Source organism: Aulonocara sp. 'chitande type north' Nkhata Bay, linkage group LG20 (genome assembly GCF_057382095.1).
Source record: "Aulonocara sp. 'chitande type north' Nkhata Bay isolate Kocher_YH1m ecotype deep benthic linkage group LG20, A_spYH_male_GT1.1, whole genome shotgun sequence".
NCBI classification, from domain to species: domain Eukaryota; kingdom Metazoa; phylum Chordata; class Actinopteri; order Cichliformes; family Cichlidae; genus Aulonocara; species Aulonocara sp. 'chitande type north' Nkhata Bay.
In genome coordinates this window covers 26,021,272-26,036,445 of record NC_141363.1, presented here as the reverse complement: position 1 = coordinate 26,036,445, position 15,174 = coordinate 26,021,272, and the positions used below count along the sequence as shown (strand labels likewise).

The following is a 15,174-nucleotide window of genomic DNA, read 5'->3' as shown; positions in this document are numbered from 1 at the left end:
TTCTTTGGCAACACTAATCACAGAGTACAGAGCTGTGGTTGATGGGAAGCTGGTGCGTCATCTTGAAAGCAACATGAAAGAAGGTACAAATAATTTTAGGGAACTCAAGCATTAATCTCTCTAACTGATCAAGGCGTGTGTCTGTGTCCACCTGTTCTTTGCTTTTCTCAATTTATTTAACAGACTTCAACCCTTACACGCATAGAGTTTCTCCCATGCTTTCTCTGCCTAGTTTCATACTTTTATTCTTATGGGTTGCTTGCTCAACCAGGTGAGCTGTAAGGGCATACTGCTTGTTTAATTTAGGGTCAGTCTTATGGTCTTATTACAGAAAAATTCAGGATCCTGAAAAATGTACCTGGCAAATGTTTGGATATATGAGTAAAACTGCATGGGTGAATTCAATAAAATCTTGAACATGTGCAGAAACGTAACAGAAATCCATCCAATAGTAGAAATATTTCCCTCTGGAAAAAATGGTGATCTGGCCACCATTTTTTCCAGAGTAGGGATAGCCCTGAGTCTACACGTGATTCCTGCCATTATATTACTTAACATGGACCATTATAATTTCACGAGGAACTGACACATGGAGCTGTGCAGAGCTGTGATTTGTCATTGCACAGACAGTTGTTTCCACCTCTACCCACGCAGTGAAGCAGTCATGGTGAGTGGGTGTGGATGTGTGTCTAGACGAGCGGTGCTTTTCTTTTTCCGCAGTGGACACGGCAGTGACCTCGGCCCCGTGTACGTCAGGAAGTGACCTTAGGACCTGACGATGTCCTTATCGCCTGCTACGAGCGTTCCTGTGGCAACTCTGTTCGACTTTCACACATTGTGCTGGAATGCCTGGAATTCAGGTATAATTTTAAGCAAAACCAGCAGAGCAATTCATGTTGGAAGAGTACTGACTATAAGTGTGCGTCTGTGTCCTATGGTGCCTCCTGACATCTGGACTGAATTTATCATATTATCATGTTAAATCATACATCAAAATTCTTTCTCACTGGTATGGTTTTCATTTTGTGGTTTTCAGTTCTGTCTTAGGACATTTTTAGATACTGGTGTGTGGAACTTTGGTAATTACTCTATTTAGTGTCTGGCTAAGTGTCTTGGCAGAATTAAATCATGTCTCAGTTGTTTATTTTGGATAGATGTAGACCTCTTTATTCAATCTAAGTTGTACATTACATCATGTAATAGCTGTGCACTGCACCTGTGGCACTTCCTCTGCAGAAGGTATTTCAGAGGAAACACATGGACTTGAGGGCTGAAAGCACTTTTATTGTGCTTCACTTCAATAAATATTTGGGAACGTTTTACATCTGCTTAAATGTTCACCCCTTCATCTTGTCTGTTTTCTTCGTATTGAAAAGTTTATGAAAGTATTTTTTTAAGCTGCACTTTTTGGCTGCTTCTGAGATTTGTACCAGTTAGGCAGTCGTGGCTGGTGGGAACAACTTATGTGGTCGTACAACTAGGAAAGAAATCAGGACTGTGTATTTCATTCATCCATAGTTTATGTGATAGAAAGAGAGCAAGACAGGTAATAGCCACCTAAAAAACTATTAATGAACCATACACCAGAAAAAAAGGCATTTGCTGAAATCATCCAGCATCTTCTGAACAAACATATTAGAAAGATGTTTTTGACAACTGTATTTTTCATGAGCCCCTGCTCTGCATCCTTGAGTTTTCATTCAGTAAATTAGAAATGTGTTCAGAAGTTTTTCAGCATCACTGAAAGACGGTGTTATTGACAATCTAAGGGGAGGTGCACCAGAGCCGAAGGAATCAGACATAACAGAAAAGGCAGTTTGAGGTTTTATTTTGTTTTGGATGGAGGACTGCTCAGTCTGTGACCTCTGCAGGGTGTGGTGGCGATCCTGGAATAATGACTCAGTATAGCTTAGTAAAGTCAACTATGACTAGACAGCAAGTCGGATGTTTTTGCTATTTGTGGAAGTTCCAGCACTCAAGGCTGATTTGCCCACCTTGTTCAAAGAGTACCTGCAGATGTGGCAGAGACAAACCTGCCAGTGCAAACTTTCAGTGACTCTAAGAGCCAAAACCTTAGACACCAATTGAAGTGCTCTGCATTTCATTGAATACGTGACAAATGTTGTTCTGGGAGAAGATTTTAGTATTATTCAGGGCTTTTACAGCACAAACCATGTTTATTCTGAGACACTTAAATCAGCCACAGGCAGCTAGTTGGCACCACCCAAACCCACAAACTAGCAGAGCTAAATATTGTCTCGGTCAACTGTTGATGCTACAAAAACTTATTTTTGGAAGAAGAACAAATTCAGTGTGCAGTTTATTTACATACACATTAAAATGTGATATTAACATATACACATGTTATTATATTTCCTGATGCTGAATGCTGTGTTTTAAAGTTGTTCATTTTCATAAATAAGAAACAAAACAAAGCATACATTTGTTCAGAGAGCAAACAAACCGTTTCCACCACACGTTTTCTGAGCTGTTAATTTAGTTATTTAATGGGAATAAACACGTGTAACAGGTTCTGTGATGTGTCGTCTACATGGAAAAACAATATTCAGCTGCCAATCAGATATTTAAATTGATTAATTTTCAAGTAAGAATAAAAAAAAAATAATGTGGAAGGCAAAGGAGCTTGCAAAGAAAAGCGTCTGGACATCTTTAAGTTACTTGAAGAAGTTTCACCTCTCATCCGAGAAGCTTCTTCTTCTTTGCAAGCTCCTTTGACTACGATGACCTGGATGACTGAGAACCTTCACAGACAATAATGTGGAAGCGCTTTTTAACCTTAATGAGTGCAGGGTACTGTCTGATTTCAGACAAATCACGCCCATTTGATTTTCACATGTGTAAATATGATTAAAGAACTTTACAATGTCAGAGTATCAGCACAGAGTATCTGCACCACAGACTAAACCTGCCTTGTATTTTGTATTACTTGCACGCTGAGGAATTTTGGGGTTGTTGGACAACTCTCCCTGAACATGTGTTAGACATTTCTGGTTCACAGTGACAGATTTGGTAGAGTGACCGGGCTTTCTTTCAGCACACAGATCAATGAATTCTTTAGTAACATTTATAGGACAAATAATATTTTCATTACTTTGCCCTGTAGGTTTTGCATTCATAAATCAACAAGGAATCCAAAAGACTTTCCTGCATACCGTCACATACCAAAACAATATTCGCCCAAACTGAATGGGGGTTATTGTGCAGGATTTGGATTTGGGGGTTTCTTCAAAGGAGTTCACTGCGATTGAGAGTGATACTTCACTGTCTGGGACATTTCCAACATCTGTAGGCTTTGGAAAAATGTGTTGAGGCTTTTTTGCTAGTCTCAGTTTAAATTGGCAGATATGATTTCACTGTGTCTGATACTGGCTGACTACATCCCTTTCATACATGTTTGATCAAAGAACAAGAATAATGAAGCTTGACGGACAGTCTGTGAACTTGCTGCCCATATTCAGCTTAAACCTCATATTTTTCCTCTACTTTTTATACATATGTTTATGGCTTTAGTTGCTTAAACTTGCTGCATGTTACAGTGGGGCTAGCAGCTATTACAATGCAATCCTTCCAGGTTCGGTCATTTCTGGAGGGCATGGAAAGCACATGGTAGCGGCCAGGAAAGCATAGTTTCAGAGAAAGCTCAGTTTGAGCCCCAGCAGTATGTTCATACTGGCAGGCCACCTGGAGTCCACCTGTAAGCTACACACATTCTTTCCTCTTCTCTATCTTTATGTCTGTCTCCTTTTATTTATAAGTTATGACTGGATGTCTTTCTTGCCCACCCATATAATGTGAGAAAAAGCTGATGTTGAAACTTAGGAATCTATTCCTAGTGTTCCTCTGACTGAATTGTTTTCTAATGAAAGGCTTGCTTTCTATTTAAGTCAATGGCTTGAGTATTTTTGTTTAGGTCAAGGGACGCTGTGGCTTTGACTGTGTTGTTGTTATATTTTGTGTAACAGTGCTATAAAAACAAATTATATTTATTTCTAGAATCAAAACAAAACTTCTTGATTCAGACTTAACATTTCAACATCCAAATGAAATTAAGCACACATAGTGATTTCTTCCTGATGAATCACTGATTTTCATCTAGCATAACCGTCCAGGCATGTGAGAAATGGGTACTGTTGAATCTTAGTCATCTGTTCCTAGTTTACCTTAGACTGAATTCTTTTATAATGATGAATTACTTTCAATTGATGACTGTCTGCAATCTTTTTGCTATATTTTTTTTACAAATGTGGCCACAACACGAATAATTGTTATAATTTGTGTATATAATAGTGGTAAAAAAATGTTTTTTTAATTTAATGTCACTTTTGTGAGATATGTTCTTAACGTTGCTGTAGAAACAGGTCAAAGCTCCTGCTTACCCAGGGAAATATCACCACACTGGCATGAAGGATTGGAGAAAAAAAACTGAAACCAACTTGGTTACTAAACAGTTTTTTAATTGCTTTGGTAATCTGCTGATTTTACTTTTGCTGCCATCATGATGTAACGATTGTGGTTATGAATCATGTCTAACCAGTAACTTGGTGGTTTTGCTTGCTCATGTCCTCTCAGAGTGAATTGTAACACGAGTTATAGCCCTAATTAATGGGGAAGTGTCTTAAAACTGGATTCTTTCTAATGGTTGACAGGGGCAAAACTTCCAGTTTCAAAATAAAATCTTGTTGTACAGATATCTGAAAGGTTCCTAATGAGTTCATGGTCTAAGTCTTATCAGAAATGTTGATGTTTATTTTGTGAAGGATAGTACCGTTTAGAGCAGGGGTGGGCAATTCCAGGCCTCGAGGGCCGGTGTCCTGCAGGTTTTAGATCTCACCTTGGGTCAACACACCTGAATCACATGATTAGTTCGTTACCAGGCCTCCGGAGAACTTCAGGGCATGTTGAGGAGGTCATTTAGCCATTTAAATCAGCTGTGTTGGTTCAAGGACACATCTAAAACCTCCAGGGACACCGGCCCTCAAGACCTGGAGTTGCCCACCCCTGGTTTAGAGTTAGCAAGGGTGATAAAGGGCTTACCCTGTGATACAGCTTCACTTTAGAGGTCACCATGATGGATCATCTGCCTCCAGCTCTATCTAACCCTCTGCATAGCCTCCTGAATTTTATAAACCTTCTTTGGGGTCTTCCTCTTTTCCTCCTGCTTAACAGCTCTGTAGTCAACATCCTTTGCCTGGTGCAGGGGTCACAAACTCCAGGCCTCGAGGGCCAGTGTCCTGAAGTCCTTGATCCAACACAGCTGATTTAAATAGCTAAGTGACCTCCTCAACATGTCTTGAAGTTCTCCAGAGGCCTGGTAATGAACAAATCATTTGATTCAGGTGTGTTGACCTAGGGTGAGATCTAAAACCTGCAGGACACTGGCCCTCAAGACCTGGAGTTCGAGACCCCTGGCCTAGTGCATCCAGTGTCCATCCTCTGCATATGTCCAAAGCAACTCTTCTTTATCTCTAAACCACTCGACCTGAGCTGTGCAGCTAAAATGCAAAGTGACTTTTTGTGTTAGGCTGTAAACATATTTATTTCTGCTGAGAGGCTGTGTTTTCTAAAATGGGTATTTCTGAATATTGGCTCACTGCAGTTTTGTTTTGGTTGTTTTTGCAATTCCATATTCATTCATTTGTTACAGTCTGTTATGACCATGTTGGTGTCATTCCTGGAACATAAGACTTAAAACTGCTCAAGTCTCACAGGTGAATTTGACCAAATGGTTGTTGTGATGTCACAGCTTTGTAAATGATGAAAAATACTTCATCTAAAACTAGTCTTAAAACTTTTTGAAACTGTGTTGGGTGTGAGTGAGCGTGAAGTTGACTTTCCAACACATTTGGGATTTGTTAAAATGTTTATTTTAGTTCAAACTTCTGGGCTTTGTTTGCTTGAACATAACGAAACTGCAACTGAAAATGAAAATAATATTGAAAAAGAGGAAGTCAACAAAAATCACCGCTGACCTTTTTGTCCAGTTTCCCAAATGAAATGGAATTGTTTATCCACCACATTCGGACTCTTACACTAACTTTTTGTTGCTCTTTATATCACCTCAATAGACATCAGAAAGGTTTTTGGATTTAAAGTGTTTCTGCCAAAACGTTTTGCAGCTGCTGTGTTTTTCCACAGGTCACAAAGGTATTACATCACATTAACATGCTTGCAGTGATGGTCCTGTCCTGACGTTAATTATGATGTTTAAGAACAACACCATCATAGTGATTTCAAATAAGCCTCACGTTTCAAATTCCTGGTTAGTACTTCATGTACTTCGTATTCAAGCTAAACTGAATTTGTCTCATCTGCCACTTTTCTTTCTGCTTTTTGCCTTCAGGTTCTCATTCATTTTCTCTCACAAGAGATCACAATGATTCAAATTCATGCAAACCTCAGACATGCCACCTTTACACCATGGAAACCACAGCTAAGAGAAGGATTAAGTCTCTTTTAAGTCTGACTACTCAACATATTTGGGCTTCACAAGCATTTGAGGGATCTGGGTATGAAAAACCGTGAAAATATCTGCTCTATATTCATTCTGTGAAAAGATGAACTATATCTGACTGACCAGCAGATTATGTAAACATAAGCTACATAAATTCTTCTCCACTTAAATCAGAATTGTTACCACAAAAGCCCTGGAAGTTGTTTGACTTGTTGACAACCTTGCTAATGTATTTTTCTCTCCTTAGCTTATGTGAAGCTGTGCAAACTTAGAACCCCGCAAGACTGGAAAGAGAGGGAGGAGAGGAAAAAGAGTGTGTGTATGGAAGTGGAAATGGGCAGCAGGGAGGAGGAATGTAAAACATCTGATACTAGTCCAGTTGCTGTTTACACAGTAGTCAGCCCGTGACATCAGCGTCCAGACTTTATAAATGTCAGGCGGTGCAAGAAGGAGCAGTTAGCAAACAGCTGCACTGGTCACACCACACCGTCACACAGTTCACTGAGACAGACCGAGCTCCATCAGCAACACAAGCCCCCATGGACCGACAACTGTGTGACTGTGTGATTGCTTTGGCTGTACTGCTGTGTGTGACTACACAGGTGAGGCCTCCTCCAGCTTATTTACAGTAATCGATTCTGAATGAGACTTTTATCAGAGAGTATTGTAGGTATGTAATGCTGAATTGTTTGTTTTCTTCCTTCATTGATCAACACATTTCCTTTTTAAAGTATTTGTTAATGTTTTCTGAAAGAAAGACGACATTTGCCTTGATTTTATTACAATGATTTGAAATAAAGATGAGATGATTAAAGTCATCCATCAAGAAAAGGTGATGTATTAGACAAGCAAGACTGTTGTTAATATTTTTATTTTTACCTAGTTGTTAATGTCTTTTTTTGGTTGATCAAATGCCAGAAATTGAAGTGAAATCACACTTTACTTGTCATCAACCTCCTCGTTTTGTGTAGCCGACTGTTAGAAACCAGTAGACATTCAGTGTTATGGTAACATCACAAATACAGACAGAAAACTCTTACAACATAAAAGGGGGGACTACATTTTTTCCCTTGAATATGATGTAAAATATGAATAAGAAGTCCCACCTGTGTTTTTTTGCAGTTATGTATTTGAAAAGTTGTTGACTGCATTTCTTTACAGTAACTTTGTTGTAAAACCTTGAAGGCTTCTCTTGTAAAGTGAAAGTGGACTTGGCCAGACCTCGCCTGTGTTTTGGCTCCTTCAGACACATGTAATTGGAAGCAGTGCTTTATTGCGTTGGATACCGATTCAGCTTCTGAGAATGCTTATAATATTTTCTTTGCTTCTTTTCTTAAGGAATGAGAGTAATAATTTTGGTACTGGAATGATCATAACATCAGAAGACTGATTTATGATGATTTTCTCTCATCTTTTCAGGTTTTGTCGTATTGTCATACCTTCTAACTTATTTTTCTTGCTCCTCCAGGTGCTGTGCCAGTTGTGTGACAGGCCATGCCTTTGCCCCAATCCTGTCCCTCAGTGCCCCACAGGAGTACCCCTGGTGCTGGATGGCTGCCGGTGTTGCCAGGTGTGTGCCCGGCAACTAGGCGAGTCCTGTACTGAGATGTTTCCCTGTGACAACCTGCGAGGGCTTCAGTGCGACTACAGCGCCAGCTTCCCTGGGTTACCTGGGGAGTGTGTCAGTGAGTGTCACTTCTAACAAGCAAACAACCAGGCCCATGTCTGTGTGGGTAGGCTATAAGGGTGGAGGACACATAGGGAGGGAGTAGATAGAGCCTCAGCCAGTTTGCATGACTGGGACACACAGACTGACACTTAATGTTAGAGTCTGCTTAGCTGAGTGGATTCAGGACTGCTCTTGACACATTTCCTGTAATAATTACCCATGAGCATGATAAATTGCAGAGACAACACTCCAAATGAAAAACAACTTAACAGTGTCTCACTGAAGAGACTTGCTTTTCCATAAAGTGATGCAAGCACTTGCAGGGACAGCAGCTCCTGTGTCCTCACCTCTCTCTTGTTTTCTTCTGCTTCTTCCACCTAACTTAATCTGTCCATTTCCTGATTAAGTTTCCACATCAATGGATAAGCAAAGACAACGTCTGTGTTTCTAACAGGTCAGAAGGATCTGGGCTGTGAGGTCAGTGGGATCTTTTACCAGGAGGGGCAGTCGTTCCAGCCCTCCTGTGACACTTACTGCCGCTGCAGGGGGGGCGGGGTGACCTGCGTGCCAGCTTGTCCACTGAATGCTCGTCTTCCCACTCCAGACTGTCCCAACCCACAATACATCCGACTACCTGGGAAATGCTGCAAGGAATGGGTGTGTGAAAACCTTGAAAACACGGTCATTCAGGATGCAATTACAGGTAATGGATGCATGACTCTCTGATACAGATGTATTTTGATGTTTTACAGGTGGGGAAAAGAGCTAGCCTGACATGTTTAATGATTCCTTTAAATTTTCCTGACATCAGAGCTGGATGTCTACAACATATTTTCCAGTGTCTGGATTCTAGTGCCAAACGTATGTTCATGTAGCGTATGAGTCTTAGTTGCTCCTCACTGATGATCAATCCATATGTAATATAATCCTTCATTCCTTTTTATGAGCTCTGTTACCGGCGGTCATGTCTGGAAGTTTTTACTGGAGTATTTGTGCAATAAACGGGGTGTGTCAAGCCAAAGGAAAACTCCCCAAATCCAAATAAAAACCAAATTTTTGTGGGTGAAAACATCCTTTTCCCCCTCAGTCACCATGCTTCTCAGTTTCATAACAACAACCAAAGCTGTGTGACAATTAAATATATGAAGCCATGTCAAGACCTCATTACTTCATTAAAGGGGGAGTGTGTGAGCACATGAGATGGGTGTTGGGGAAATGAAGCCAGTCTGAAAACATCTGGAATTCCAAACACTGTCTGACTCAAACTAAGTTATGAGAACAGCAAAGGAACATTTTGTGCTTCGATACAAAACCTACTGTGTCATCGTTGAAAGTTAGCCGGTTATTATGACTTCTATGTGTTAGTTCTGTGGCTTTTATTTGCACAAAAATGCACTAAATGTAGCTTTAAAATTTGATGTGAGCAAAAAAAAGAACCAGAGAGGTGAAAAAGTCCAAACAGGATCCATTTTACTTTACTTTAAAATAAAGGTTTTCAAACTCTGTTGGGAAGCTGGATTAAGAGGAAGCTATATAAGCAGGCTGATCACCATAAATATGTAAGTGCTGAGGTAATGAGAGGAGTCAGCTGCTTAGATTGTGAACAGTTCTGCACTGGTAGTTGTTTGTTTGGTAGTGTGATTATTCAGAAGTTATGAAAAGATCTCCATGAACGTTTTGGCAAACGTGGGGATTTGCCCAACTTAAAAGTAACTTTTAGAGTTGGAAGGATTATTGCAGTTGGCAAGATTTGACACAAATTTAAATAAAAACTTAGAGAGATGGTTTTCATTTTCCCTAAAATATGCCAAACTCATTTGCATCTAGATATCCTGGTTTCAGGACTAAATTCCTGTATGGTAGGTAGGGAATCGTCAGCATTGATGAAATGATGCAGTCTCAGATTGTTGTTGTTTTAGTTTTGGTGCATTTAGAATTTGATCTAAAGGTTTGATGCATTTCCAGTATTTGTGTAGCTCAGCAGCTCAGGTAGTTAGCAATAGGCCACCTCAAAGCAGGATCCCACAGTGATTAATCACTTCAGCAAGAGCAGGGATATTCAATTGAAATTTAAGGAGGTCCACTGAGAAAATTTCCTCAAACAAGGGTCCACAACATCATAAAGTCCCACACTCTAAGCAAATGCAATATATTTTGAAGTATGCAGTACACAGTTGTATCGATGCCAGTATATAGTCAGGAACTGTCACACAAAAGAAAATACAATTCAACAGTATTTCAACAATCTTTACTATTATCTTATTCTAATAATAATATAATACTAAAAAGTTCTTTGCTAATTCCAAGCATAATAAGGTTTGCATTCAATAATGAGAAAGAGCTTTTGATAAAGTTGTCTTCAAATAAACTGATTTAAAAATAATGAAAGGTGTAGTTTGAGTCCCCCCTTCTGTTTTTTCTTCTTAGCTTCTACATATAAATCATCTCAGCTTTACCCCTTCTACTCTCAGTTTCCTGTTCTGCATCACGTCTACTCAGTAAGCTGTTTTCCCCGTGCTAAATGATTTGATTGGCTGAGCAGTATCATGTGATAATTGACTACCGTAAAGGAAAAAGCTGCTCATTATAATACACTTACTATAAATGAAAAAAAAAAGTTGCCCAGATTAAAATAAAAACAGCCCATCAGGGCACATGAAGAACGGCATCTGTGTAGAAGAAGCTCCTCTTGAGTCTCTCTGTCCTTGCCCGGATGATGCGGAACCTTCTACCAGATTGCAGAAGTTGGAACAGTTTGTTGCCAGGATGGGACGGGTCCTTCAGTATCTGCGCTGCTCTAGTCCGGCATCTCCTGGTGTAGGTGTCCTGAAGCGGGGGGAGAGCAATCCTGCAGCAGCGTTCTGCTGTACGGATCACTCTCTGGAGAGCTTTTTGGTCCTTCACACAGCTGTTCCCAAACCACGATGTCATGTCCTGTGTGAGGATGCTCTCCACAGCGCCTGTATAGAAAATCCTGAGGATCTTTGGAGAGACCCTGAACTTCCTCAGTTGTCGTAGGTGGTACAGGCGCTGCCTAGCCTTTTTGGTCTGGACCTGAATGTGGGCAGACCATGTCAGGTCTGAGGAGATGTGGACACCAAGATACTTGAAGGACTGCACCCTCTCCACTGGAGCTCCATTGATGATAATGGGCTTGTAGTCTCTGTGCTGACTCCTTCTGAAGTCCATCACCAGCTCCTTGGTCTTGCCAATGTTCAGCTGGAGATGGTTGTCCTGGCACCATGATGCCAGATTCTTCACTTCGTCCGTGTAGGCCGCCTCATCGTTGTTGGAGATGGCACCCAACACCACTGTGTCGTCAGCAAACTTCACAATGGTGTTGGAGTAGTGGGTGTAACACACTATGCATAGATAATTGCAATACTTTATATAGTTTATATGCTAAGAAAACAGGTAATAAGCTTTATTAAAGTAAATGAATAGATAAATACATTTATTGATTAATTAAAACTTTCATTAAGAAGTTTAATAAGTGCTAAATTTTCACAAAGACTAGAATCACATTTGTCTACTTAACGCAACATGAACGTTGGACATGAATTTTCCTCTTATTGTACTCATTGGTTTGTTTGGTTTCCCTCCCCACCCAGCAATGAAACCGGATCAGTTATGGCCATCTTTGCAGAGGCATCACCTTCAAAACAACAAGTTTTCGCCTGCCTCCTCTTGTGTAGAGCAGAGCACCCAGTGGAGTGCCTGTTCCCAGAGCTGTGGGGCGGGGGTCTCCACACGGGTTTCTAACCAGAATCCTGCATGCAAACTGGAAATAGAAACTCGCCTGTGTAAGGTGCGACCTTGCCACACTTTCCAGCCGGCCCCAAGGAAGCCCATGGTGAGCGCTAACAAAACTCACATCCTGTAAATGTGTACATTTACACGTACTGTCAGGTTTTACCTTTGATTTCAGTTTCACGTATAGCTTCTTTCAAAACTGTAACGAGAAAGTTCACCGGGTCACACAAAGTATGCAGAGACATGTCATCATTTTTAACACAATATCACAAAAGGTAAAAAGACATTTTAAGGCAACTACGAAAACAATGATAAGAATCTGTCTAGTTAGACACCACAATGAAGCTGTGACAGAACAATTCTACTTTTTGTTTCGTTTCTCTCGTCTGCCTTTTGACACAGAATGATACTGAAACAGATTTCATCAATCAGATGGGGGAGGGGTTCCTCTAAACCCAGACTACATTAAAAAAAAATTAAACATTTCAGTGTTAAAAGTACTAAAAGGGACTTTATAAAGTAGTTCCCACTAGTCACTGAAAAACTGTGGGTCCCACTTTCGTGCAGCAGAGTGGAGTCGGCCTTCCTGTAAATCTGCAGTCAATGTTTATACTCGTTAACTAACTGAACTACAACCTTTCACTGACCTTTTTTTTAACCACTGTTTTTACCATCAATTATTTTTAGAGGCTTTGAGGCTCTAGAGATTTTTTAGAGGTTTTGTAGGCCTATGTTACTGATGTGCAGATAACATATTAAAAAATGCATATTGTCATGAAGTCTACCTAAACATCTTGAATCTTTAGCCTTACTGAATCATTACACTGATTACCTGATTTTTCTTCTTCTCACTGTTGTTTCAGTGGGGACAGAAAGGAAATTGCAAGGCCAGCTACACGTCACCGGGACCCATTCGGCTAGTTCACCAGGGCTGCTACAGCACTCATGCCTACCGAGTCCGTTACTGTGGTCAGTGCACTGACTCGCGATGCTGCACACCTTACCAAACCAGCACTGCTGAGGTGACCTTCCGATGTCCCACTGGCAGACTGCTGCAACGAGCTGTACTGATGATCCAGTCATGCGCCTGTCATAATAACTGCCCCTATGCACCTTTTACAAATCCCGCTCTGTGGGGATACAGACCCTGATCAGTGTGTAAGAGCACGGACTCACTAAAACTATAGACTTCAGTGAATGTTTCAATGGCTTCACAATAAAAGTATCCCCAGGTGGATTGACGTAAACAACAAATGGACACTGAAAGAGAATATTATTATTTTAGAAAACTGTGATTTTGGATGAATATGTCTGCACTTATTTACAGCTCACAACTTCTGGAAAGCATCATTCTGCCAGTTTGTGACTTCATCTGAGAGTCAATAGAAAACAAGTAGACGTGTTTTACAAGAAAGGGAGAAAAGAAACATAAATGTAGGAGAGCTAGGGACTGTAATATACATGTATAACTCACAAAGTAAGTTCTAGAAATACTTTTACAAATAACTTTCAGATGTGCACTGATTTGGTTTCTTTTTTCCTCCCAGAATTGTTCAGTACAGTGATTCCCAATAATGTTTCGCCTTGGATATCAAAAGCAATATTTTAAAATCACTGAAAACATCTTGACTTTTCCCAAATCTTTAGGCTAAAGTTAAACACTACGTAGATATACTATAATTCAGTTTTGGGAAAATGGATCAAATTAAACTCATCCAATATTGTTGAAATCTGGCCTGTAAAAAGAGAAGCATGTCACCTAAAATCTATATTATAACTTAAAGACAGTTGACCATGATGTCAACTGGTCATGAACATACTTTTAAAGACTGATTTTTTTATTTCTAACTTGTAACTTGTGTCTATAAATTCAACTTTCAGTGATGTAGAAATATGTATTTGTTAAAGACATAACCCACAGAACGATTACAACTTTTGTAATGACAATTTCTAGATATTCTCTGACGTGAGCAATGCAGCTTTTAACTTTTGAACTTTGTGTGTGTGTGTGTGTGTGTGTGTGTGTGTGTGTGTGTGTGTGTGTGTGTGTGTGTGTGTGTGGCATAATGGGATTACATTGCACTTTCATTTATTATTCTGATGTAAATAACTGTAAAGAGGTGTCTCGTGTACAGTGATTTTTTTAAAGTATGCCCTGTATTTTTACTCCCACTGGATTTTGTGCTTTTTGTGGTTATTATGTTTGTATAAATAGTTACATTGTTCAAACTGTAGCTTTTAATTATGTCACTTCATCTGTCATGACTTTCTGCTGCTGATGAGCTGTTAAAACTTGCTTGTAGCACACCAATATACACACTAAAATCAACAAGAAAATCCTTTTGCAGCTTTGTGGATAAATTTAACTTTTAATAACTCTTATTATGATACTGGCTTAATGTGTTATATTTCTTTATTGTTCCTTTAAGGGTTTTTTTCAGTCTCACTTAAAAATACCTAGTATGCTTAGAAAGCTACAGTGGTGGATATAAGGATGTTGTGGGTTCATGAGCAGCTGAATATAAAGATACATTCTGAAATGAAAAAAGTGAACGTGATCTCTATTAAAAGTCCAATTATCTTGTAGCGTCCCTCCGACAGAAGACAGACACGATCGGTGTTCCGGTTACCGGTGTTTATTAAGAATAGTAACAAAGGCTACTGTGGGCTGTAGCCAACAACAAAACGACAGGGAAAAATGCAGTCTCCAGAATCAAAACAACCCCCCCTGACTCTCGCTCCTTTTTTCCGCACACACCCACAACAACATTCTCTAACACCCGCCCCCCAAACACTCTCAGCCAACCACACACATGCTCTCCTCCAGACTCTCTGTCACTGGTAGCTGATCTGATTGACTGGCCACCATCATTGTGTGTCACAATGGTGGTGGAGTCTGTAGGGGTGGAGTCCAGATCTGTCCGTGGCCCACCCTATTATCCCAGTGAAGTGGCCGCGCCCCAATAGGGGGCCAGTTTGTCCCGGTGCAGGGCGACCCTCCGTCCCCTTGGGGGCAGTTGTACCCTATACACCACTTCCCACAGGCGTTCCAGAACCTTACAGGGTCCAACCCAGTCACTGTCCAGCTTAGGGCATCTACCCTTTTTCCTATAGGGGTTGTACACCCAGACCAGTTCCCCGATGTCAAAATGTCGGCCTCTGGAATGGACGTCGTAGTTCCTCTTCTGCCGCACCCCCGCACTCATCAGTTTCCTCCTAGCAAAGTCATGAGCTGACTCCATGCGATCCTGGAGCTTCCTCGCATAGTCAGGACCTGATT

At 40.4% G+C, this 15,174-nt stretch overlaps 1 protein-coding gene across 3 annotated transcripts; it reads left to right on the top strand.

Annotated features, from left to right (window-relative positions):
- The first annotated feature begins 708 nt into the window (after positions 1 to 708).
- ccn5 (cellular communication network factor 5) lies at positions 709 to 14,128 on the top strand. Of its 3 annotated transcripts, XM_086277968.1 has the most exons (7): positions 723 to 860; positions 6,362 to 6,527; positions 6,720 to 7,074; positions 7,941 to 8,157; positions 8,596 to 8,844; positions 11,753 to 11,994; positions 12,758 to 14,128. In XM_086277968.1, the coding sequence occupies exons 3-7, from the start codon at positions 7,012 to 7,014 to the stop codon at positions 13,043 to 13,045; spliced, it is 1,059 nt and encodes a 352-aa protein (XP_086134094.1). In that variant the 5' UTR covers positions 723 to 860; positions 6,362 to 6,527; positions 6,720 to 7,011; the 3' UTR covers positions 13,046 to 14,128. The 3 variants fall into 3 exon arrangements, with proteins under 3 accessions (XP_086134096.1, XP_086134094.1, XP_086134095.1); XM_086277969.1 differs by having other exon boundaries at positions 6,362 to 7,074; XM_086277970.1 differs by lacking the exons at positions 6,362 to 6,527; positions 6,720 to 7,074 and having other exon boundaries at positions 709 to 860.
- Positions 14,129 to 15,174: the final 1,046 nt, after the last annotated feature.

What these genes read in the sequence shown, in the direction of transcription:
- ccn5 (XM_086277968.1), top strand. Translation starts at nt 7,012, where the DNA reads ATGGACCGACAACTGTGTGACTGTGTGATTGCTTTGGCTGTACTGCTG. An exon ending in TGCTGTGTGTGACTACACAG is followed by an intron (nt 7,075 to 7,940) that starts GTGAGGCCTCCT and finishes TTGCTCCTCCAG; the next exon opens with GTGCTGTGCCAGTTGTGTGA. An exon ending in CGGCCCCAAGGAAGCCCATG is followed by an intron (nt 11,995 to 12,757) that starts GTGAGCGCTAAC and finishes CTGTTGTTTCAG; the next exon opens with TGGGGACAGAAAGGAAATTG.